Source organism: Amblyraja radiata, chromosome 8, assembly GCF_010909765.2.
Source record: "Amblyraja radiata isolate CabotCenter1 chromosome 8, sAmbRad1.1.pri, whole genome shotgun sequence".
In the NCBI taxonomy this organism is placed as follows: Eukaryota; Metazoa; Chordata; class Chondrichthyes; order Rajiformes; family Rajidae; genus Amblyraja; species Amblyraja radiata.
Window position 1 is genome coordinate 66,083,286 of NC_045963.1, and position 25,448 is coordinate 66,108,733.

The 25,448-nt window shown below is 46.5% G+C and overlaps 1 protein-coding gene across 2 annotated transcripts in view; it reads left to right on the plus strand.

The window, feature by feature from the left end:
* Nucleotides 1-25,448, plus strand: part of adgb (androglobin) — a 213,904-nt gene that overhangs the window by 148,509 nt on the left and 39,947 nt on the right. For both annotated transcript variants that reach the window (XM_033026113.1, XM_033026114.1), the window contains 2 exons: nt 329-467; nt 13,937-14,053. In XM_033026113.1, the coding sequence (XP_032882004.1) occupies nt 329-467; nt 13,937-14,053 (256 nt within the window). The remainder of the gene's footprint in view (nt 1-328; nt 468-13,936; nt 14,054-25,448) is intronic.

Below are 25,448 nucleotides of genomic sequence, written 5' to 3' on the forward strand. Positions count from 1 at the left end.
AATGGGTGACATTTCGGGGTCGGGACCCTTCTTCAGACTGAACAAGGGTTTCGACCCAAAGCGTCACCCATTCCTTCTATCCAGTGATGCTGTCTGTCCCGCTGAGTTACTCCTGCACTTTGTGTCTATCTTCACTATAACCAGAGTTAGAATACAGCACGTCATGTTTTAAGCCTTTTCTGAAAAAGAGCTTATAAAAAGTAAACTTTTTAATTCCTGTTCATTCCACAGAATGTTAAGATACTACAGTAATGGTAATTGACATTACACAATAAGGTTACCTATTTTGGTGCCTGTACTCATTGTCAACTTGTTGTTTATCCACCAGGCCTTCAATAATGCCCTTTACGCCACCCTGCAGCACATATTAAATGGTCCTGTCAGCCCAAAGATTAATTTTGCATTCAGAGTACTCCTCCTTGATGTTTCTCCAAGGGAGGTGCTGGGAAAGATCAAGCTTTATCCAGGTGAGTGAACCAGTAGAGGTTGACATGTGACCCCAGTTGAAGCAGGGATTATGGCTTTCAAGTCCTTGTTGATGTGCCCAGATGAAAATCTACTTGTCTGAGGTTGCTAGATCCAATTCAAACCTTGACGATTTTGTCATTTTACTCAGAAGGAGATGCTCACGATTGAATTGCAATTTGTTCATTTTAGCTGTTTAGCTATTATGTACTGCTATTCCTATTACAATAATGCAGCTATTGTTTTAACACTAAAATGCTCGCCATAATCTAAAGCAGTGATCCCATAAAAACTAAGTTTCTCATAAAACCATGTATCAATAGACAATAGACAATAGGTGCAGGAGTAGGCCATTTGGCCCTTCGAGCCAGCACCGCCATTCAATGTGATCATGGCTGATCATCCCCAATCAGTACCCTGTTCCTGCCTTCTCCCCATATCCCCTGACTCCGCTATTTACAAGAGCCCTATCTCTCTCTTGAAAGCATCCAGAGAACCTGCCTCCACGCCCTCTGAGGCAGCGAATTCCACAGACTCACCACACTCGTCTCCGTTCTAAATGGCTTACTCCTTATTCTTAAACTGTGGCCCCTGGTTCTGGACTCCCCCAACATCGGGAACATGTTTCCGGCCTCTAGCGTGTCCAAGCCCTTAACAATCTTACATGTTTCAATCTTCAAGCTTGACATTTTTCCATAAAAGATATTGAAAATTTTACAATGGGACTTACACTGCAATATTTCGAGATGGACTTTAATGGGACTGAAGAGTGATTTTCACAGATAAGCTTTGACAATCTTCTAGTAATGCAGATGAAGACATCTTAGTCAGTGATGGAAATGGGGGGTACGCAAGGGGGACGGTGCTCCCCTAATTTTCAGTTTCCAGTTTTTGTCCAATTTCTGTACTAGAAGGGAGTCAGAGTTAAATATGGATTTTTTTTAAAACGACCATGAATAATCGTTACAATGAGTCACCGCTGCACCGGCCATGAGACAAAAACGAATAAAAATCACGGGAGAATTTCTTAAAACTCAGTTATTGAGGGCTCCGGACCGCGAGTACAGGCTTCTTCCTGGTGTGCAGGTGAAGTCATTCACCCACGTTATTTTATTATTCTCTCGCTCTCTCTCTCCTCTCTCCCCTCTCTCTCTCCCCCTCCATCCCTCCTTCTCTCTCCCTCTCTCGCTGTGTCTTTCTGTCTTTCGCTCTCTCCCTCCCTATCACCACCTATCTTAGTATCATCTGCATACTTACTAATCCAATTTACCACACCATCATCCAGATCATTGATGTACATGACAAACAACAGTGGACCCAACACAGATCCCTGAGGCACCTCACTAGTCACCGGCCTCCAACCTGACAAACAGCCATCCACCATTACTCTCTGGCATCTCCCATGCAGCCACTGTTGAATCCATCTTGCTACTCCACCATTAATGCCCAACAATTGAACCTTCTTAACCAACCTTCCATGAGGAACCTTGTCAAAGGCTTTACTGAAGTCCATATAGACAACATCCACTGCTTTACCCTCATCAATTTCCCAAGTAACCTCTTCAAAAAATTCAAGAAGATTAGTCAAACATGACTTTCCAGGCACAAATCCATGTTGACTGTTCCTAATCAGACCCTGTTTATCCAGATGCTTATATATATTATCTCTAAGTATCCTTTCCATTAATTTTCCCAGCACTGACGTCAAAGTAGCAGGTCTATAATTGCTAGGTTTACTCTTAGAAACCTTTTTAAGCAATGGAACAACATGCGCAGTACGCCAATCCTCCGGCACTATTCCCGTTTCTAATGACATTTTAAATGTTTTTTGTCATAGCCCCTCCTATTTCTACACTAACTTCCCTCAATGTCCTAGGGAATATCCTGTCAGGACCTGGAGACTTATCCATTTTCATATTTTTCAAAAGTGTCCGTACTTCCTCTTCTTTGAATCTTATAGTTTCCATAGCTACTCTACTTGTTTCCGTTACCTCACATAATTCAATATCCTTCTCCTTGGTGAATACCGATGAAAGGAAATTGTTCAATATCTCCCCCATGCAGATAGCTGTCCACTCTGACTCTCTAATGGACCAATTTTATCCCTCGTTAACCTTTTGTTATTAATAAAGCTGTCGACACCCTTTGGATTTGCTTTCACCTTACTTGCCAAAGCAACCTCATATCTTCTTTTAGCTTTTCTAATTTCTTTCTTAAGATTCTTTTTACATTCTTTATATTCCTCAAGCACTTAATTTACTCCATGCTGCCTATAATAATTGTAGATCAACGATACTAGAGCGGATGCTAGTATATTTGCTGCAGATCAGGCATGATATTCTTCCGATTTAAATCGAACTTCCGATTTTATTGTTTTCCTATTTGTCAATTTTTTGTGCCCTATTATTTGGCGGCAAATCAACCGCTGTATCTAAGGGGGTTGCGTCCAATCACCGACCAGCTTCCTTTAAAATTCCCATCCAATCAACAAATCGGTCTCCTCCTGTCCAATCAGCCGCTGTCTCCAAGGGCATTGTGTCCTATCACATAATGCGCTGGTCACTCGGCAGCTAATCAGACACAGTCTCCAAGGGGCGTTGTGACCAATTACCGACCTGCTTCCCTCACTGAAGCAACTTTAAAACTCCCAAAATATGCAAACACCCTTTACAGCTTCATTTGTAAACAGAAGCCAAATATAAATCAAACTTCCTTTCAGGAACCATGTGCTGGATGGAATGTACCTTTAAATACACAGGCATTGAATATTGCCTTCATTACTCAGGATATTAGGTTGTCAAATTTTGGGAAGGCCGCATTTGGAGTATTGTTCAATTTTGATCACCCTGCCACAGGAAAGCAGCAATTCAACTGGAAAGGATGCAGAGAAGATTTACAAGGGTGTTGGCAGGACTTTAGTGTCTGAGCTCTGGGAAGAGGTTGTGTAGTCTAGGACTTTATTCCTCGGGACGCAAGAGGCTGAGGGGTGCTATTACAGTGCATAGGGGAATAATCTTGAGGGGGTAGGGAACCTAGAAAGCTTCCATATAAAGTAAGAAGGGAAAGATTTTTTAGGAATCTGAGGCAACTTTTTCATACAGAAGGTGGTGGGTTAATGGAACAAGCTGCCAGAGGAAGTAGGTGAGGCATGTACAATAAAAACATTTAAAAGACATTTGGACAGGTACATGGATACGGAAGGTTAAGAAGGATATCGGCCAAACATAGGTAAATGTGACTAGTTTTGATGGGGCATCTTGGTCAGTATGGTTGAGTTAGGCCAAACGGCCTAATTCTACAGTATGTCTCTATGACATTATATGGATGAAAAAAAGGTGACAAGGATCCCTATAGCGATACCAGAAATATGAATCCGGGATGAAACTAGCAATGATCCCATACAGTTGGGTGTTGAGTTGTTAGATGGGGACTATGTTCAATCTCAGTGACAAGGCCAAGGATGGTTTTAATTTTCTGCCATATTTCATCAATTACAACAATCACTTTATATAGCAATGTTACAAAATTTTGGGATTTAAAAAATCAAGTTTGCAATTTATCCCATTAGATAAAGCATAAAAAGAAGTTTAATTTGACACCTAATTCACTTTCATATCTTCAGTATTAAAAAAGTTATGGCCATTTACATACTCGGAAATTAGCATCTTGTTCCCTATTGCTTTTCCATTGACTAAACACAGCAGCTGTGATCGAGGACAGTCAAAAGCCCAGAACTTTCTTAAAAATTAAGAGAACTGAAATAAATGTTGTTATGTTATTATAGATTGAAGCATTCTGAAACAAATATGCAACAATTTTACTTGGATGACCTGAAATTAAAGCATATAATTAGTTAGTTACCTAATTGTAGCTAATTACAAAATTCAATTACTAGATCTAAACATCTATCCATTTCTTAAGAAAAGGTTAACATTTTTAAATAGCCTAAGTGTCCAAATAACATTCACACAAGAATTCACAATATAACATGATTTTTAAATCTCATTGTCATGAATTTATAGGCCAAATGGAAGGAATTTAATGTTTAATTCCCGTAAATTAATGGCCATTTAAATCATCTTGCGAGTGGGTTTTTGTGGAATGCGATTGATTGAAACGTTGTGGTTGCAGTGAATTTGAACTCCATATCGGCAGGAAAAACACTGCCGGTTCGTATGGGGCCAAAATCACATTTTCTCCAAGCAAAGTTTGATTAAAGTCATCCTAAGAAGCAAGTTTATATGTAAAATATACGACTTACCCCGTGTTTTGTCCCCTACGTGAGATGCGTCCCGTTGTCGGCGTTGACGGCATTAGAAGTCGCTTTTTTATTTTACTCCAGCGATTAAATTGTTTAACTTCTGAGAACGGAAGTCGGAACGATTTTTCTGCATCAGCTAGCAACCCGAGAAAATATATCTCGGACAGGCAGGAGAAAACGGCATTTTAATCCCGCTCCCCCCCCCCCCCCACCCCCAAAGGTGCCAAAGTTGCGCACACGGCCAGTGGCAGAACTGCAGCGCCGCTGAAGGTAAGTATTGTAACATACCTACTTTATAGCAATCACCTGCGACATATGTGCAGTGAATTATTCAATGCCATTGATGTAAAACATCTTATAACAAATCAAGCCAATTCAATATAGACACAAAATGCTGGAGTATCTCAGCAGGTCAGGCTAATCATGGACAGGTGATATTTCAGGTCTGGACCCTTCTTCAATCTCTGAATATATGTGAAGCTACATACACCAAGATCTATAATGCTAACATCAGGAGGATGCCAACAAGTTGATAAAAGCTTTGTGTAAGGAGGAACTGTAGATGCTGGTTTACACTGAGGATAGACACAAAATCTGGAGTAACTTAGCGGACAGGCAGCATCTCTGGATAGAAGGAATGGGTGACGTTTCGGGTCGAGACCCTTCTTCAGATTGAACTTTTGAGGAGAAGGTAAAACTAGGCCATGCGGGGCTGGGGAACGATAAGGTTGGAGGCTGTGGAGGGCAGACAGCCGGAAGTGATAAAATCAGAAGTGGTTTGTGAGATTATGGCCTGGTGGTCAACTGTGGGGTCATGGTCCAAGGATAAATAGGAGGAGGTGTCCAAGAGCCTAGCCTCAGCCCATCAGACTATCACAGCAGCTCTATTATTGGTGGGTTTGATTATCATGTCGGGGTTGCTGCAGAGTGAGCGGAGGGCTGTACATTCAGAGGGGGTGAGGTTAGAGTAGGTAAGGGGAGTGGAAAAATTGAGACGGTTAATGTCACGCCGGCAGTTAGAAATATAAAGGTCCAAAGAAGGTAGAAGGCCGTCCGGAGGAGTCGTAGAGGAGGGGGACTGGTGGAGATGGGAGAAGGGGTCATCACTGGGTGGTGAGAACTCTTTCCCATAGAAAAAGGCACAGAGGCGGATGCAACGGAATAAAAGCTCTACGTCGTGGCGGACCTGGAACCCATTGAGGTGGGGGCGGAGGGGAACAAAAATGAGGCCTCTGTTGAGGACAGACTTTTCCATATTTGAAAGGGGGAGGTCAGGGGGACGGTGAAGACACAACAAGTGGTGTGGTTGGGTCAGAATCAAGCAGGCAGGCAAATGGACAGAGGTTGAGGTGAGGTCTGGTGGTGGAATGGTGGGGCTTCAGATGGGAGGGTGGTGTAAGGATTAGTGTGTGGGTGGGGAGTTGTTGAGGTCACCTGGTTAAAAGGGGGAAGGGGAAGACCCAATGGAATCATTACTGAGGTTCCCTGGAGGAGGGAGGGAGCAGTTGGACCTCGGAGTGCTGTTGGAGTCTGTAGCATGGAGGCTGTGGGCCTGGTGCTGAACCTGGAATTCTGGTGAGGCCGACGGCTCCGACCCGATGATGGGCGATGGAAAGGCAGAGGTAGGCGGAGTCGCTGGTGGAGACCCGTGGAGGGCAGGACCAAAGGTACGGGTCAGTGGACAAAGTGTCGGTGGCCGCGTAAGTCCGGAGAGACAGTGAAGGTCGGCAGCAGCGGCGTTTATGGCCTCGGATAGGTGGTGATAGTCGGTGGCAGCAACGGTGGCCCCAGGGAGACAGTGATAGTCGGCGGCAGTGGCAGTGGCCCGGGGAGTCTGAAGAAGGGTCTCAACCCGAAACCCATTCCAAAGATGCTGCCTCTCCAGAGATGTTGCCTGTCCTGCTGAGTTACTTCAGCATTTTGTGTCAAGTTCAAGTTCACATTTATTGGTGTCACATGCACCAATTAAGGTACAGTGATATTTGAGTTACCATACAGCCATACAAGTATAAAGAGCACATTACACGATAGAGTTTAACATAAACATCCATCACAGTGGAATCAACATTTCTTACTGTGATGGAAGGCGATAAAGTTCAGTCGATCTTCCTTCTTTGTTCACTCGTGGTCGGGGCCTTGAACCCTCTGCAGTCGCCGCAATGAACGGCCCGATGTACAGCCCTCTCGTCGGGATGATCGAACTCTGACGTCGGGACTGATCAGAACACACTCCGCAGCTTGGAGTTCCTGAATCGGTCGCTTCTTACCGGAGACCATGGCTTCACGATGTTAAAGACCACGGGACAGCGGTCGGAGCACTTCTTCTGGCGATCCCTGTTTCATTATGTTCTGTCTCTATCTGGACTATACATAATGGACGATTAAAGCAGTCTTGCTTACTTGAACTTTATTGTCTTTGTGCAGTCATCCTCCGAACTGGGCCGCGCCCCCGGTGTCACCTCTAAACCAGTCCCCCGTACAACAGTACTTAAATAAACAATCCTATTGTTACATCTTTCTTTTTCTTTTTTCAAGTTAGTCTCTTTCCCTTAGGTATTATGTGCAACACTTGTACCATATGCTCTGCTCATTTACAACAGATTTAACCACATAAGCAATAATAAATCAACAGTTCAAAACATCCGTTTTCCAACAAGTGCATAAACAACACATTTTCATTTCTTTTTCTTTCCATAGTCCATACTCTAATCACTGAGTATAGTCTGTCAGGTAGCGGGGTCTGACAACTTGTCGACCTGACCTGGTGACCGTGTCTTGGTTCTCTGCTGGGCCATCTGGCGGTATGGCCGCCTCAGTCACTGTAACTTGTCGACCTGACCTGGTGACCGTGTGTTGGTTCTCTGCTGGGCCATCTGGCGGTATGGCCGCCTCAGTCACTGTTGGTGTGGGTGTGTTTTGTGTTGGTGTGAGCGTGGTGAGATTGTGTCTGAGGTGGCGACGATTTCGTCTCAGAACACCTCCTGACTCTAACTCCACCTCATACGATCTTTGGCTCACCTGTTGGACCACTCTCGCTGGTCTCCAGCCCTTGTGTGTGTCACAGGGCTGTACTCTCACACTGTCCTCTCTTTTCAGAGTGTCCATGTCTTTTGCTGTGCGGTTGTAGTACTTTTCCTGTCTCTGTCTGTTGTATTTCAGTCCCTGTTCGTCGTGTGTCACCTCTGGCTTCAGCAGAGTGTCCTTTGTGGGAAGCAGGGTCCTGGTCCTCCTGCTTAGGAGTCTCTGTGCCGGGCTTGTGTTGAGGCCCTGGCTCGGTGTGTTGCGATGATCCAGCATTGCCAAGTACGGATCCTGTCTCGCTGCTGCAGCCTTCAGCATCAGGCGCTTGGCTGTCTTTACCGCTGACTCCGCCTTCCCATTACTCTGCGGGTATCCCGGCGACGATGTCCTGTGTTCAAAGCCCCACTTCTGGCTGAAGTGCTGAAACTCTTGTGATGCATACTGGGGTCCATTATCCGAGATAACAATGTCAGGAATCCCCTGTCGGGCAAAGTGGGCCTTGAGTTTTTTGATCACTGTGTTGCTCTTAGTGTCAGGTAGATAATCGACCTCCCAAAAGTTTGAATAATAATCTACTGTTATCAGATAGTCTTTATTGTGAAAGGAGAAAAGGTCCGTTCCTACCTTGGCCCAGGGTCTGCTGGCCATGTCATGTGGATGTAGTGTCTCTCTTTGTTGCTTTGGGTCCACTGACCTACATATGTCACATTTGGCGATGAAGGTCTTGATCTCCTCGTTCATTCCAAGCCAGTATACACACTCCCTCGCTCGCCTCAGACATCCTTCTACTCCCAGGTGAGAGGAGTGGATCCTGTGAGTGATGTCCACCCTGAGTGCGTCAGGTATCACGGCTCTGTCTCCTCGGAACACTATGCCGTCCTGGAAACTCAGTTCATCTTGGAAAGTGTGGTAGTGCCTGATGTCACTTGGTAAGTCCTTTTTTCTCTTGGGCCACCCTGCCAGTATTCTGTTTGCAACACTCTGTCACTTTGTGTCATCTTGTGTTGCAGCCCTGATGGCACTCAGCCTCTCTGCTGAAATGGGTAGGTAGCTGACCATGTTCACAGTCTCTATATCTGTCTCACTCACTCCCTTAGTGCTCTCTGGTAAGTATGCTCTACTCAGCGTGTCTGCAAGTAGCATGTCCCTGCCTGGAACATAGGTCACACTGATATCATACTGCTGCAGCCTGAGTAGCATTCTCTGCAGTCTCTTAGGTGCACTAAGTAATGGCTTTCTGTGTATATTTTCTAGAGGCTTGTGGTCGCTTTGTACTGTGACCTCTCTACCATAAGTATACTGATGGAACTTTTCCATCCCAAACACTATGGCTAAGCATTCTTTCTCTATTTGGGCATAGCCCCTTTCAGTTGGTGTGAGTGCCCTACTACCAAATGCTACCGGTTTACCTTTCTGTGTCAGGGCGGCCCCCAGTCCCGTGTCAGATGCATCACACTGAAGTGTCAACTCATTTTCCTTGTTGTAGTACTGTAGAACTGGTGCTTTAGCGATTTTGACTTTCAGTCTTTGAAACGCCCCTTCTTGGATGTCCGTCCATTCCCACATGTTCTCCTTGCGCGTGAGTTGTCTCAGAATCTCAGAGTCATCTGAAAGGTGGTCATAGAACTTAGAAAGATAGTTGACCATCCCAACTAATCTCTGTACCCCTTTCACGTCCGTTGGCCTTGGCATCTCTCTGATTGCCCGTACTTTCTCCGGGTCAACCCTCAGTCCCTTGGCAGTGAGCAGATGACCTATGTAGGGTACCTCTTTTTGTCTGAGCTTGAATTTGTCCGCGTTCAGCTTGATGTTGCGCTCTCTGCACCTGGTTAGAAAGCGTCTGACTTTCTCGTCGTGGTCCTTTCCTGCCTCCTCTTGTGTTGCTCCTTCCCCCGTGATTAACACATCATCTGCTATGACGTAGACTCCTGGGAGGCCCTCCAGGGCCTGCATGAGCTTTCTTTGGAACACTTCAGGTGCTGGGCTTATTCCCATCGGCATCCTTAGCCAACGGAAGCGGCCAAATGGAGTGGCGAATGTGGTAAGGAAGCTCGACTCTTCCTCTAGTTTGACGTGCCAGAAGCCTTGCTTCACGTCGCAGACTGTGAATACTTTTGCCTTTGACATCTCCGGCAGGATGTCATCTATAGTTGGGAGTGGATAGTGACTTCTTTTTAGTGCCCGATTCAGAGGTTTTGGGTCTATACAGATCCTCAGCTTCCCATTAGGTTTTCTCACTGCGACCATGCTACTGATCCAGTCAGTGCTGCGTTCCACTGGTGTGATTATCCCTCTTCTCTCTAGATCTTTGAGCTCCTCTTGTAGAGGTGTCATCATAGCTACAGGCACTCTGCGCTTTGGCAGTTTCACTGGCGGTACCCTGTCATCTATCTCTATTCTATATTCACCCTCCATGCAGCCATCTCCGGTGAACACATCCTCAAACTCCTCATTTATTTTGTCCATGGTCACGTGTTTGCCACTTTCTCCCTTTGTCACTGGGCTCGGCTCTTTCTTCACTATGCTGTCTATAGCCAGAATATTCTCGTACTGTACTTTTATCAACTTCATTGCCTCGCTGGCTTTTCTGCCCAGTAAAGGGATTCTGCTACTCTGGTCAACCACTTGAAACTCCAGTCGGTACAGCTTGTTGTTTCTGGGGTTTCTGACCTTAACCTTACATGTACCCAGAGGAGTCAACTTGGTCTTGTTATACATCACTAGCACCTTCTCAGTGTGCTCTAACTGTGTGTCTGGGTTTAGTAGATCGATGGGGATGATATTACAGGTGGCCCCACAGTCTATCTGGAAGTCAACTAACTTTTCCCCTATCTTCATTCCTGCAAAGAGCTGCTGGCCCTGACTGTGGCTGTTTTTAACCTGGTTTACAGTTTCATCCTCTCTATTTGCTTCAGTTATACAGTTGACATCCTCATAAGAGTCACTGTCACTAGTCTGCTCTGTAACTGCATGCACTTTCTTAGTTTTCCTACTGCTCTCTTGTCTCGATCTGCACTGAGCTGCAAAATGATTTTCCTTTCCACACTTCTTACACTTTTTTCCAAAAGCTGGGCATTTTTTCTTATTCCTCTCGTGTGTTCTACCACAAAACTTGCACAGTATCTCATTGTCTTTTTGTCTTTCTTCTGCCTGTTTCAGTGCATGTACCTCCTCCACTGTCTGTCCTTGCAGTGTTCTGCTATTCTCCCTTGACAGCTCTGTAGCTCTACAAATGTGCAGGCATGTCTCAAGAGTCAGCTTCTCTTCCCTGAGTAATCTCTCCCTCAGTGCTGAGCTATTTGTACCACACACAAGTCGATCTCTAATCAATGAATCTCTAATGTCCCCAAAATTGCAACTACTAGCAAGTATTTTTAAGTCTGTTATATAGCTGTCCACGTTTTCATCCAATCCTTGGTTCCTCATGAAGAATCGGTACCTTTCCACAGTCTCGTTTACCTTTGGGTTGCAGTACTCATCAAACTGTATGATCATTGAACTCACTGTGGTCCTCGCTGAAGGGCTAGCACTCGACAAAGTTGCCCAAAGTTCTCTGCCTTTTTCTCCGATGAGATAGTTGAATAGCTTGACTTTTGTGGTCTCTTCGGCGTCTGGCATGGTAAGGTCTATGTACAGTGTGAACTCCTCCTTCCAACTTTTCCATGACTTCGCCAAGTTGTTGGAGTCCAAAACCAAAGTTCCAGGGGGTTTTAGCCCTCCCATCGCTGTCAGCTAGCTGTTGTTTTTTCTTTGCCGATGCTGAAGGCTAACTACTTATCTTTTGTGCTTTGTTGTGTCTTTGGTGTGCTGTTGGCTACGGGCCCACTGAAAACAAGCTACTGGCTTCAATTGTTCAACTGCATTTTCTTCTTTGCCGGCTTCTGTAAGGCTAACGTTAGCCTGCTGCTAGCTAGCTAAACTTTCACTTTTCTAGTTAATTCTGACAATTTTCGACGTCCACCGCTGCCACCATGTTTCATTATGTTCTGTCTCTATCTGGACTATACATAATGGACGATTAAAGCAGTCTTGCTTACTTGAACTTTATTGTCTTTGTGCAGTCATCCTCCGAACTGGGCCGCGCCCCCGGTGTCACCTCTAAACCAGTCCCCCGTACAACAGTACTTAAATAAACAATCCTATTGTTACAATCCCCAGCAAGGGATCCCAGGCTCCGTGATGGTAAATCCGCGCCGCGCCCGCGGCTAGAAGCTCCAAAGACCATTGCAGTCAGCAGCACCCCGCGGTCGGAGCTCCAACACTGGCGACCTTCGGCAACGGTTCCCAGGCTCCGCAATGTTAAGTCCGCTGCGCCTACTGCTGAAGCTCTGGGCCGGTCTCTGGTCTGTAAACGCCGCACCAAACCAGTTGTTAGGCCGCAAGGGGGGAAAAGATGCGACAAGGAGAAAAGTCACATCTCCGTCGAGATAAGTGACTGAAAATGATATCCCCCACATAAGACATACCGAGAAACATTAAATCATACATTTAGACGCACTAAAAATTACAAAAAAAGTCGAAAGGACAGATGGGCTGCTGGCGAGGCTACTGCTCATGGCGCCACCCTTTATGTGGGAATAGAAAGGAGGGAAGGTATGGGAAGGGTGCACAAGAATCCCATGAATGAAGGGACTTGGGCATCAAGTTATAGGAAAGACTGGGCACTGTTATAGGAAAGATGTTAAGCTGGAGAGGGTACAGAGAAGATTTACGAGGATGTAGCTTGGACGAGAGGATGTGAGCTATAGGCAGAAGTTGAGTTGGCTAGGACTCAGAAGGATGAGGAGTGGTCTTATCACGATGTATAAAATCATGATAGGAATAGGTTAGGTTGATGGCCAGAGTCTCTTGCCCAGAGTAGGTGAATCGAGGACCAGAGGACATAAGTTTAAGAAGGGAAAATTATTTAATAGGAATTTGAGGAGAAACTTTATCACACAAAGGGTGGTGGATATATGGAACAAACTGCCAGAGGAGGTAGTTGAGGCAGGAACCATCCCACCATTTAAGAAACAGACTGGTTGATGTATAGGACAGGTTTGGAGGGATATGGGCCAAATGACCAAAAGGTGGGACTAGTGTAGCTGGGACATGCTGGCCGTTGTGGGCAAGTTTGGCCAAAGGGCCTATTTCCATGCTGTATCACTATATGACTCTTACGGAATGAAGAAGGGTCCCAACCCAAAACAAACCTTATCCATGTTCTCCAGCGATGAAGCCTGACCCGCTGAGTTACTGCAGCATGTTGTGGCTTTTTTTGTAAACCGGCATTGGCAGTCCCTTGTGCTTCCATTCAATATAGTGCTTGAGTGATCTCATTATTTCATCGGCAAAGATCAGACGCATGGTAACTCTGATATTGATTCAGCATGACGTCGTAAATCAAGGTTTCAAGTTCAGTTTATTGTCACATGTACCAATTAAGGTATTGGTACATGTGACAATGGTGTTCTCCCACGGTCAGGGCAGTCAAACCATCCACAGTCGCGGTGATCAAAGCCTCCGCAGCCAATGATCGAAGACCCCGTCGTGGTGATCGAAACTCTTGGATCAGGGCGGTTGAAACTCTCTCCGCAGCATGGAGCTCCTGAGTCAGCCTCTTCTTACCAGAGACCGTGGGCTTCATTGTGCATTTATTTTATCATCTTTGATATGTATGGTCTGGGATTCTTGTGCACCCTACCCACACCCTTCCCTCCCTTCTATCCCCACATAAAGGGAAACCTTACATCAGCTTGTTTGCATCCCGATGTCAGCATTATAGATCTTGGTATCTAGTTTCACACATATTCAGAAGTAACTTATGTTTAAGAAGGAATTACAGATGCTGGAAAATCGAAGGTACACAAAAAAGCTGTAGAAACTCAGCGGGCGCAGCAGCATCTATGGAGCGAAGGAAATGGGCAACGTTTCGGGTCGGAGAAGGGTTTCGACCCGAAACGTTGCCTATTTCCTTCGCTCCATAGATGCTGCTGCACCCGCTGAATTTCTACAGCTTTATTGTGTACCTTCAGAAGTAACTTCACTGGTCAATGAGTTGATGATTCTGTTACGAGAGACAGTGAGGCTACAATGTTGTTTTTGAAAAAGATTGACTTTTCTCATGCAATGTATGTGTATTGCATGAAACTGCAATGTGCCGATAACTTCATGTCACCCTTCATGTTTTTAATAACACTGATTATAAAGTGCCTGAGCAGTGGCAGAACAGGACCCCATCCCATGAAGAAATACAGGCTGCTATTAAATTGCAAGCTTGTTGGAGAAAAATACATGTTCAAGACATCTGCAACGCAACAAGAGTAGGTAAGAAATTAAGCGATGTAGACATCTGAGTTGTTTGCAAGTCCGAGTATCTGTGCAAATTGTCAATTTGTGGGGAAAAATTAGTGGATTCTTATTTCCATCATATAATATGGCCTGAAGAATTGTACTCTTGGCTCTTGACATGCAGAACAGGCAGGCTGCTTTTGTGAGTCTATGGGTCCTCAAGATGCTGCTGCTCAACAGCACAAAGCATGTGGCCTGACATGCTGACTATTTCCAGCATTTTGTGTATTTGTTTTACAGCAGTTGCAGTTTTATGATTTTCAGTTACAGACAGGGAATGTGTACTTCCACTTGTCACAGTCTGCCACACCTTCACCTCAATTTGGTTCTTAAAACTAAAATAGGCACAAAAAAACAGAGTAACTCAGCGGGACAGGCAGCATCTCTAGAGTGAAGAAATGGGTGACGTTTCAGGTCTGAAGAAGGGTCTTCACCAAATATGTCACCCATTCCTTCTCTCCAGAGATACTGCCTGTCCCGCTGAGTTACTCCTGCTTTTTGTGCCTATCTTCGGTTCAAACCAGTCCTGCAGTTCCTTCCTATGCAGGTTCTTAAAAAGAGCATTTAAACTTCAAAAATACTTTCATTTGGGGATGTAAACAGCAATTTTTGCCCATTCTCACTTGTAACGGTGCATCGTGTCGCCCATCAACAAATGTAAATGTAGATGGGCTGGTTAGCACATTTGCAGACATCATAAACATTGGTTGGGTTGTAAACTCTGAGGAAAGTTATCAAAGTATACAATGAGATATTGATCTGCTGTAGAATGGGTGGAGTTTAATTCTAGTAAGTGTGAGGTGTTGCTCTTTGGGAGGTTGAATGTAAGGGAAAAGTCAATAGTTAATGGCAAGAACCATATCAGCATCGAGATATATCGTGGTTCAAACCCATGGAACTCTGAATGTGGCAACACAGATAGAGTAATAAAGAAGGAATATGTTATGCTTCATCGCTCAGAGTATTGAGTATAAGAGTCAGGAATCATGATGCAGCTTGATAGGACTTTGAAGATAGACACAAAATGCTGGAGTCAGGCAGCATCTCTGGTGAAAAGGAATAGGTTGACATTTCAGGTCAGAGATCCTTCTTCAGACCCAGGAAAGCAGGACTTAGGCCGCATATTGGGTGTGATTATGCAATTATCAGGATGTGGAGACTTTGCAGAGGGTGCAGAAGAGGTTTGCCAAAATGTTGCCGGGATTAGGGAGTATTAGCTCCAAGGAGAGGTTGGACAAACTTGTAATGTGAGCTCACTCACTCAGAGCTGGTGGGCTGGCAGTTCAGTCACTCAGGGCTGGTGGGCTGGCAGTTCACTCACATCTGGTGGGCTGGCAGTTGACTGACTCACGGCTGGTGGGCTGGCAGTTCACTCACGGCTATTCCTTGAAATATCATTTCAAGCAGAGTGCAGGCCACCAAATTCAAATGCTATTTCATTCCATTTCAAGCAGAGTGCAGGCCACCAAGTACGAATGCATTTTCATACCATTTCAAGCAGAATGCAGGCCACCAAATTCAAATGCAATTTCATACCATTTCACGCAGAGTGCAGGCCACCAAATTCAAATGCCATTTCATACCATTTGGGCTTTATATTTCTGCCCCCCCCCCCACCCCCGGAAGGGGTGTTACCTTCATCATGGAGATTGACAGGCGAGATGACCAATCAGCTGATCTCATGGTATTTTTAAACATTCAAAACTTTTTTACTTTTCATCGATCGGAAAAATCCTCGGGGCTGCATCAGCAGAGGAGGACTGTGAGTAGGATGGCCAAAAATTATAGCACTATATGGTAGCGTTTTTTCTAAAATCAATATACAGTGCACAGGCAGTGGTCAAGATGAGACTTTTAGTTATATAGATATATAATATATGATATATAATATATAATACATAATATTCTATAAAATATATAAATATAATATGTAATAATATATAGCTAGGTAGATAGATAGAAGATCAGGAACCGAATTAGCGGTTATTTGTGTGCATTGATTGCAAAAACCTAGTATGGTTTTGTTAAAGGCAAATTGTGTTTTACCTGACTTGATCAGGTCAACAAGAGGATTGATGAGTGCAATGTAGTTGATATGGAATATGTAGTCTTCAACAAGTATTGCATGCGAGGTTCGTCATCACGACTGAAATCCATGCAATAAAAGGCAAAGAAAGAAATTTGCTAAGCAATGTAAAACAAAGTAGCAGTGTACGGCTGTTTCTCAAGCAGGAGTGAAGCAAACTGTGTACCCCTCGGTGAACACTAAAACAAAGTTTATTCATTACATAGAATACTGAGCATAGGACAGTACATCGCAGGAACATGCCCTTCAGCCCACAATGTCTGTGCCAAACATGATTCCAAACAACTCTTAACTGTCTGAAAATAATAGTTTCTCTCTATTCTCCACACTTCTATGTCCCTATCCAAAATCCTCATAGATGCCACTACACCTCTAACATATCTGCCTCCACCACCACCCCAAGCAGTGCATTCCAGACACCAACTTCAATTTGTGTTTTAAAAAAAATTGTTTTTGCACATTTCCTTTAAACCTTTCCTCTCATGCAAAAGCCATGTCCTCTCGTGCTTGATATTTTTATCTCAGGAGAAAGGTTCCGACTGTGCACCTTATCTATATCTCTCATGATTTTTATATATTTCTATCAAGTTTCTCCTCAATCTCTGACGTTCCAGAGAAAACAATCTAAATGTACCCAACCTCTCCTTGTAGCTAATACCCTCTAATCCAGGCAGAATTCTGGTAAACCTTCTCTAAATCTTTTCCAAAGCTGTGACTTCCTTCCTGTATTGAGGCGACCAGAACTGCAAATGAGGCCTAACCAAAGTCCTATTAACCATAAAACCATATATAACCATATAACAATTACAGCACGGAAACAGGCCATCTCGGCCCTTCTAGTCCGTGCCGAACACGTATTCTCCCCTAGTCCCATCTACCTGCACTCAGACCATAACCCTCCATTCCTTTCCCGTCCATATAACTATCCAATTTATTTTTAAATGATAAAATCGAACCAGCCTCCACCACCTCCACTGGAAGCTCATTCCACACAGCTACCACTCTCTGAGTAAAGAAGTTCCCCCTCATGTTACCCCTAAACTTCTGTCCCTTAATTCTCAAATAATGTCCTCTTGTTTGAATCTTCCCTACTCTCAGTGGGAAAAGCTTATCCACGTCAACTCTGTCTATCCCTCTCATCATTTTAAAGACCTCTATCACGTCCCCCCTTAACCTGCTGTGCTCCAATGAATAAAGACCTAACGTTCAACCTTTCTCTGTAACTTAGTTGCTGAAACCAAGGCAACATTCTAGTAAATCTCCTCTGTACTCTCTCTATTTTGTTGACATCCTTCCTATAATTAGGCGACCAAAATTGTACACCATACTCCAGAATTGGCCTCACCAATGCCTTGTACAATTTTAACATTACACCCCAACTTCCATACTCAATGCTCTGATTTATAAAGGCCAGCACACCAAAAGCTTTCTTTACCACCCTATCTACATGAGATTCCACCTTCAGGGAACTGTGCACAGTTATTCCCAGATCCCTCTGTTCAACTGCATTCTTCAATTCCCTACCATTTACCATGTACGTCCTATTTTGATTTGTCCTGCCAAGATGTAGCACCTCACACTTATCAGCATTAAACTCCATCTGCCATCTTTCAGCCCACTCTTCCAACTGGCATAAATCTCTCTGTAGACTTTGAAAATCTACTTCATTATTGTAAAGAGCTTCAATAACACACTGTTGTCTTTACTACATTTACTACATTTATTGGTAATACACAAACATTGCTGCCCTAGCTGTACGTGGTCTGTCACGGGAGCCAGAGAGAGATCAATGGGTGGGGAGGTTGCATTTATACTTCTGATATGGGGAGTGGTTAGTAGTGGTGAGGTCACTATGTTAAAGGCACATGCACATGTCATCTACATCCTTCCCCTTGGAAACAAAGCAATACAGTAGTGACGGGGCGACCACGTCTCATGCGCTACGAGCAGGTAGGCAAACAGTTAAACAAACAGAGGAGCAAACAGCTAAGCAAATTCACCATAGCGGACAGGCTGCTTAACCAGTTGGCCGGATCGGGTACGCAGCTCGCCATCTCCCCCCTCTGCAGAAATAGCAGGAGCCGGAGCGGTGGACGGAACCGGGGAACCCGGAGGAGAAAGAGCCGGCGGAGGCAGAGGAGGGGACGCAGGTGCAGCAGCGGGTGGACGGGCAGGCGAGCCAGGGCTGGCAGGTGGCGAGTGAGGCTGGAAGAGCTGAGAAGGCAGGGACCGAGGCATGCGTGGGGCGGCAGGCAGCGTGGCAGACAAGGGAGGGGAGAAAGGGTCGGCAGGCGGCAGTGGGGGCTCGTTGACAAGCCGCAGATGTTGGCGGGTCCGGCGGTAAATGGTACCGTCGTGGTCGACCAGGTAGGACCGTGGCGAGCCAGCCTCACCGACAACGGTGGCAAGCTTGGAGGGACCGGAGGGGGACTGCATCCGGACGACTTGGCCGGGGAACAGACGCAGAAGGAGGCGGCAGGACTGGTCGTGGGAGCGCTTTTGCACTTCGTGCTTGCGTGCAATGCGCTCCTGGACAGCATCTGGCTGGAGGGCAGAGGGCACGAGGGACCCCTGGGTGACAGGGAGTGGAGGTCGTGTAGTGCGAGACATCAGCCGCTGTGCTGGCGAGCCCAGGGCAGCGTCGCGGGAGATGTTACGAAGATTGAGGAGGGCCAGGTAAAAGTCGGATTCGGACAGTCTGCAATGCTCCAGCAAGTCCTTGGCACTGCGGACAGCGCGCTCCTCCAGGCCGTTACTCTGCGGGTACTCTGGACTGCTGGTGTAATGTCGGAAGTTCCAGCAGGCAGCGAAACCCCGGAACTCGGCACTGGTGAACTGGCTGCCGTTGTCAGATTGGAGGCTCGCCGGGGCGCCGAAAGTGGCGAAGTGGCGGCGCAGCTTCCCGATGACGGCCGAAGAGGAGAGGGAGTGCAGCTGGTCGACCTCGAACCAGCTGGAATAAGAGTCAACAAGGACCAGGAAGTGCTTGCCACGCCACTCGAAAATGTCAGTGGCGACGGCCATCCAGGGCAGTTCAGGGGCAGGCTGTTGCAGTAGCGGCTGGCGTTGCTGATGGGGAGCGAGGCTGTTGCAGGTAGCGCAGGCGGAGACCCTGTCCCGGATGTCTTGGGCCATGCCGGGCCAGTAGAATTGACTCTGGGCGTGTGACAGAGTGGCCTCGGCCCCAGGATGACCGCGGTGGGCGGACTGAAAATAGTGGTCGTGCAGCGCAGCGGGCACGACCACCTTGTGTCCTTTCACCACCACGCCGTCGTGCAGCACGAGCTCGTCACGGACCAGGAAGTAGGGCTCGGCACCGGCCGGCAAGGATGAACGACGGTCTGGCCAGCCCTGCCGGATGACGTCGGCAAGCTGCTGCAGGGCGGGATCCATGGCAGTGTGCTTGACCAGGGACTGCATCTGCTGTGAAGGCACAATGTTAACGTTAAGCACCATCAGGTCAGACGACTCGTACGGGTGTTGGGCAGTGGACGTCAGCGGTGCGCGGGACAGCGTGTCGGCCACAAACATGTCCTTGCCCTTGCGGTACACGATTTGAAAGGTGAAACGCTGGAGCTGCAGCATCATACGCTGCAGGCGGGATGAGGCAGCGTGTATCGGCTTATTCAGGATAGTGACCAGCGGCTGGTGGTCGGTCTCAATAGTGAAGGTGTTACCCAGGATGTAATCCTTGAACTTCGAGCAGGCAAACACCACGGCAAGGAGCTCCTTCTCGATCTGAGCGTAACGCTGCTCAGCAGGGGTCATGGTGCGGGAAGCGTAGGAGACAGGCAGCTGCAGCCTGTCGTAGAGCTGCAGGCAGGCGGCACCGAGGCCGAACTTCGAGGCATCGCAGGTGAGGACGATGGGACGCTTCAGGTCGAAAAATTTGAGAGTGGGGGCGCGGACCAACTGGGACTTCAGGGCTTCGAAAGCCGACTGATGGTGCGGGAACCAAACCCAGGCGGTGTCCTTCTTGGTCAGTTCCCTCAAGGGCGCACTCAGCTCGTTGAGGTCGGGGATGAACTTCCCCAGGTAGTTGACCATGCCCAGGAAACGCTGCAGGCTGGGCACGTCGGTGGGCGAGGACATCCCGGAGACAGCAGCCGTTTTTTGCGGGTCAGGCTTCAGACCCGATGCAGTAAAAACGTGGCCCACGTACGTGACCTCCGGGACGCGGAAACGGCACTTCTTGGGGTTGAGCTTGAGATTTATATCACGGGCCCGGTCCAGGACTTGACGGAGGTGGAGGTCGTGCTCAGCTACGTCCTTACCGTAGACCAGGATATCGTCCACGATGATGGCACACGGCAGACCGGCAAACAGCTGCTCCATGGTCCGCTGGAATACCTCGCTGGCAGAGTTGATCCCGAATGGCATGCGGAGGAATCGGAACCGTCCGAAAGGCGTGCTGAAGGTAGTCAGGTAGGAGGATCGCTCGTCCAGCGGTATCTGACAGAAAGAGCTTTTGGCGTCAAGGACCGAAAAGACAGTGGCCGGGCCGACCTGTGCAGCGACGTCCTCTACTGTTCGCATTAGGTAGTGCGGGCGTTTGATCGCAAGGTTCAGGTCCTTGGGGTTGATGCAAATGCGAATTTCACTTTTGTCCTTTTTCGCGGCAACAACCATGGTGGAGACCCACCGGGTGGGATCGCTCACCTCTTTGAGGATGCCCAAGGTGACCATGTCACGCAGCGTCGATTCCACCTTGTCCTTCATGGCGTAGGAGACGCGGTGTGGCGGGCGGATCACAGGTTCAACATCGGGGTCGACAGCAATTTTGTAACAGCTGGGCAGCTTGCCCAGCCTATCGTCGAAACGGTCGGGGTATTCGCGCAGGGGGTCCATGAGGGTCCGCACCTGGCGGATATCACGGTGGAAGGAGACCAGGCCGAGGTCTTGGCACGCCTGGGCACCCAGCAAGGTAACGTTGTCAGAGTCTAGCAGGTAGAAAGTGAGGGGCCGAGAGGCCTGCAGGATCTTGCAGTGCAGGGTTGCCTTTCCCACGGGAACGAGCATGCCTCCCCCATAGGCATGCAGGCGGGAGTTGTCAACAGTCACTATTTCATCGGCTCTAATCTTTTTGAAAAGGCTTATTGACATTACATTGGTCACGGCCCCCGTGTCGAGTTTCGCGGAGAAGGTCGAACCATTGACAGTAACTCTAACCGAGACTAGATGCACATGTCATCTACAATTATCCACAACACCACCTATCTTAGTATCATCTGCATACTTACTAATCCAATTTACCACACCATCATCCAGATCATTGATGTACATGACAAACAACAGTGGACCCAACACAGATCCCTGTGGCACCCCACTAGTCACTGGCCTCCAACCTGACAAACAGCCATCCACCATTACTCTCTGGCATCTCCCATTCAGCCACTGTTGAATCCATCTTGCTACTCCACTATTAATACCCAACAATTGAACCTTCTTAACCAACCTTCCGTGAGGAACCTTGTCAAAGGCCTTACTGAAGTCCATATATACAACATCCACTGCTTTACCCTCATCAATTTCCAGAGTAACCTCTTCAAAAAATTCAAGAAGATTAGTCAAACATGACCTTCCAGGCACAAATCCATGTTGACTGTTCCTAATCAGACCCTGTTTATCCAGATGCTTATATATATTATCTCTAAGTATCCTTTCCATTAATTTGCCCACCACTGACGTCAAACTAACAGGTCTATAATTGCTAGGTTTACTCTTAGAACCCTTTTTAAACAATGAACAACATGCGCAGTACGCCAATCCTCCGGTACTATTCCCGTTTCTAATGACATTTGAAATATTTCTGTCATAGACCCTGCTATTTCTGCACTAACTTCCCTCAATGTCCTAGGGAATATCTTGTCAGGACCTGGAGACTTATCCATTTTTATATTTTTCAAAAGTGTCAGTACTTCTTTTTCTTTGAATCTCATAGTTTCCATAGCCACTCTACTTGTTTCCCTTACCTCACATAATTCAATATCCTTCTCCTTGGTGAATACCGAAGCAAAGAAATTGTTCAATATTTCCCCCCATCTCTTTTGGCTCTGCAGATAGCTGTCCACTCTGACTCTCTAATGGACCAATTTTATCCCTCGTTATCCTTTTGCTATTAATATAGCTGTAGAAACCCTTTGGATTTACTTTCACCTTAATTGCCAAAGCAACCTCATATCTTCTTTTAGCTTTTCTAATTTCTTTCTTAAGATTCTTTTTACATTCTTTATACTCCTCGAGCACCTCATTTACTCCATGCTGCTTATAATTATTGTAGATCTCTCTCTTTTACCGAACCAAGTGTCCAATTTCCCTTGAAAACCATGGCTCTTTCCAATTTTTACTATTTCCTTTAAACCGAACAGGGACATAAAGATTCTGTACTCTTAAAATTTCACCTTTAAATGTCCTCCATTTCTCTTCCACATCTTTCCCATTAAACAAAATGTCCCAATTCACTCCTTTTAAATCCTTTCGCATCTCCTCAAAGTTAGCCTTTCTCCAATCAAAAATCTCAACCCTAGGTCCAGTTCTGACCCTCTCCATAATTATATTGAAACTAATGGTATTGTGATCACTGGACCCGAACTGTTCCCCAACGCATACCTCTGCCACCTGAACCGTCTCATTTCCTAACAGGAGGTCCAGCACCGCCCCTTCTCTAGTAGGTACCTCTATTTATTGCTGCAAAAAACTATCCTGCACACATTTTACAAACTCCAAACCATCCAGCCCATTTACAGAATGTGTTTCCCAGTCTATGTGTGGAAAATTGAAATCTCCCACAATCACTACCTTGTGCTTACTACTAATATCTGCGATCTCCTTACATATTTGCTCTTCCGATTCTCGCTCCCCATTAGGCGGTCTATAATACACCCCTATGAGTGTTGCTACACCTTTCCCATTTCTCAGTTCCACCCAAATAGCCTCCCTAGACGAGCCCTCTAATCTATCCTGCCAAAGCACTGCTGTAATATCTTCCCTGATAAGCAATGCAACACCTCCATCTCTTGCCCCTCCAATTCTATCACATCTGAAGCAACGAAATCCTGGAATATTTAGTTTCCAATCACAGCCCTCCTGCAACCATGTTTCACTGATCGCCACAACATCATACTTCCAGGTGTCAATCCAGGCTCTAAGTTCATCCACCTTTCTTACAATGCTTCTAGCATTAAAATATACACATTTAAGAAACCCACCCTCTCTTATTCTCTGTTTATTGTATTTTTCTTCTTTCTCCCCTACATTTTGGGTCTGAGTGCTACCCTTCTCTGCCTCCTGCCTCACACACTGACTGCTAGCTTTCCCTATTTGAGTCCCTCCCCCCAACTGTTCTAGTTTAAAGTCTCCCCAGTAGCCTTTGCAAATCTCCCCGCCAGGATATTGGTCCCCCTCGAGTTCAAGTGCAACCCGTCCTTTCTGTACAGGTCGCACCTTCCCCAAAAGAGGTCCCAATGATCCAGAAACTTGAATCCATACCCACTGCACCAGTCCCTCAGCCACGCATTTATCCTCCACCTCGCTCCATTCCTACTCTCATTGTCGCGTGGCACAGGCAGTAATCCTGAGATTGTTACCTTTGTAGTCCTTCTCCTTAACTCTCTACCTAACTCCCTAAATTCTCCTCTTCTCTTTTTCTACCTATGTCGTTGGTACCTATATGTACCACAACCTCAGGTTCCTCTCCCTCCCATTTCAGGATATCTTGGACACGTTCAGACACATCCCTGACCCTGGCACCAGGGAGGCAAACTACCATCCGGGTCTCCTGTCTGCATCCACAGAATCGTCTATCCGACCCCCTGACTATAGAGTCCCCTATTACTATTGTCCTCCTCTTCTTTTCCTTACTCTTCTGAGCAACAGGACCGGTCTTTGTGCCGGAGGCCTGGCCGCTGTCGCTACCCCCAGGTAGGCTGTCTCCCCCAACCGTACTCAAACATGAGTACTTATTTTCAAGGTGTACAGCCACCGGGGTACTCGCCAGTCCCTGCCACTGCCCATTGCCCTTCCTAACTGTGACCCAGTTGTCTGCTTCCCGTGGTCTTGGAGTGACCACCTCTCTGTTACTCCTTTCTATGACCTCCTCGCTCTCCCTGACCAGACAGAGCTCATCGAGTTGCTGCTCCAGGTTCCTAACACGGTCCCTTAGGAGCCCCATCTCGATGCACCTGGCGCAGATGTGGACGTCAGGAGGGCACTCAGACTCCATGACCTCCCACATCTGACATCCAGAACAGTAAACTGCCCTGGCCATCATTCTCCCCCTTATCCTGTATACAATACAAAGCCTTACGCGGGATGCAAGCCAATCAGCTGCTTCCCCTAGTCCGTTCGACCAATCAGCGGCTTCCTCAAGCCCACTTAATTTGAAGTGTGATCTGCGAATGGAACGTTGCAGATTTTGGCTCCTCCTCCCTCACCAACGGCTCCTGGGCCTCTGTTGAAACAAGCCCCGCGCTGGATTTTTGAACTCACCGCACGGAGGTCGCTCCTCCCTCACCAACGGTTCCCGGGCCTCTGTAGAAACAAGCCCCGCGCTGGGTTTTTGAACTCACCACACGGAGGTCGCTCCTCCCTCACCAACGGCATTAAGCTGCATCATGACTTCCTGACTCCATATGCTCAGTGGTTTCACCTTCATCACCCCCTCAAAAAACTCGATCAAGATAATAAAACGCAGCCTGCCCCATTAAAGTCATGCTGACTGTCCTTAATTAACACATATCTTCCAAATGGAAATAAATCCTATCCCGAAGAATTCATTCCCTTAGACTGACTACAACTGACATGAGCTTCACAGGCCAATAATTTCATGAATTCTATCTACTTCAAAGGGCAACAGTGGCTACGCTCCAGTAATCCAGGGCCTCACAAAGCTAGAGACGATGCTTTGGAAAATATCTTTGGCAAAGCTCCTGCAATCCCCACTCTTGTTTATCTCAATGGCGTGGAATAGATCCCATCAGGCCCAGGGGATTTATCCACCTTAATATTCTTAAAACAAGCCTCCTCCTCCTCAATCTCAAACTGTTGTTGCATTTTAGTATCCTCCACATTCATCTCATTGTCTTGCATGTCCTTGCTGAATACAGATGCAAGGTACTTATTCAGTACCTCGCCTATATCAACTAACTACAACTGACTCAAGCGGTCTTATCTTCTCCCTGATTACCCTTTTATTTTGAATGAAAGTATAAAAAGCCTTGGAATTTTCTTTAATCGGGCTCAGCATTTCTAATCTCCTGACTGAGTACTTTCCTCCTTGCTTTATAT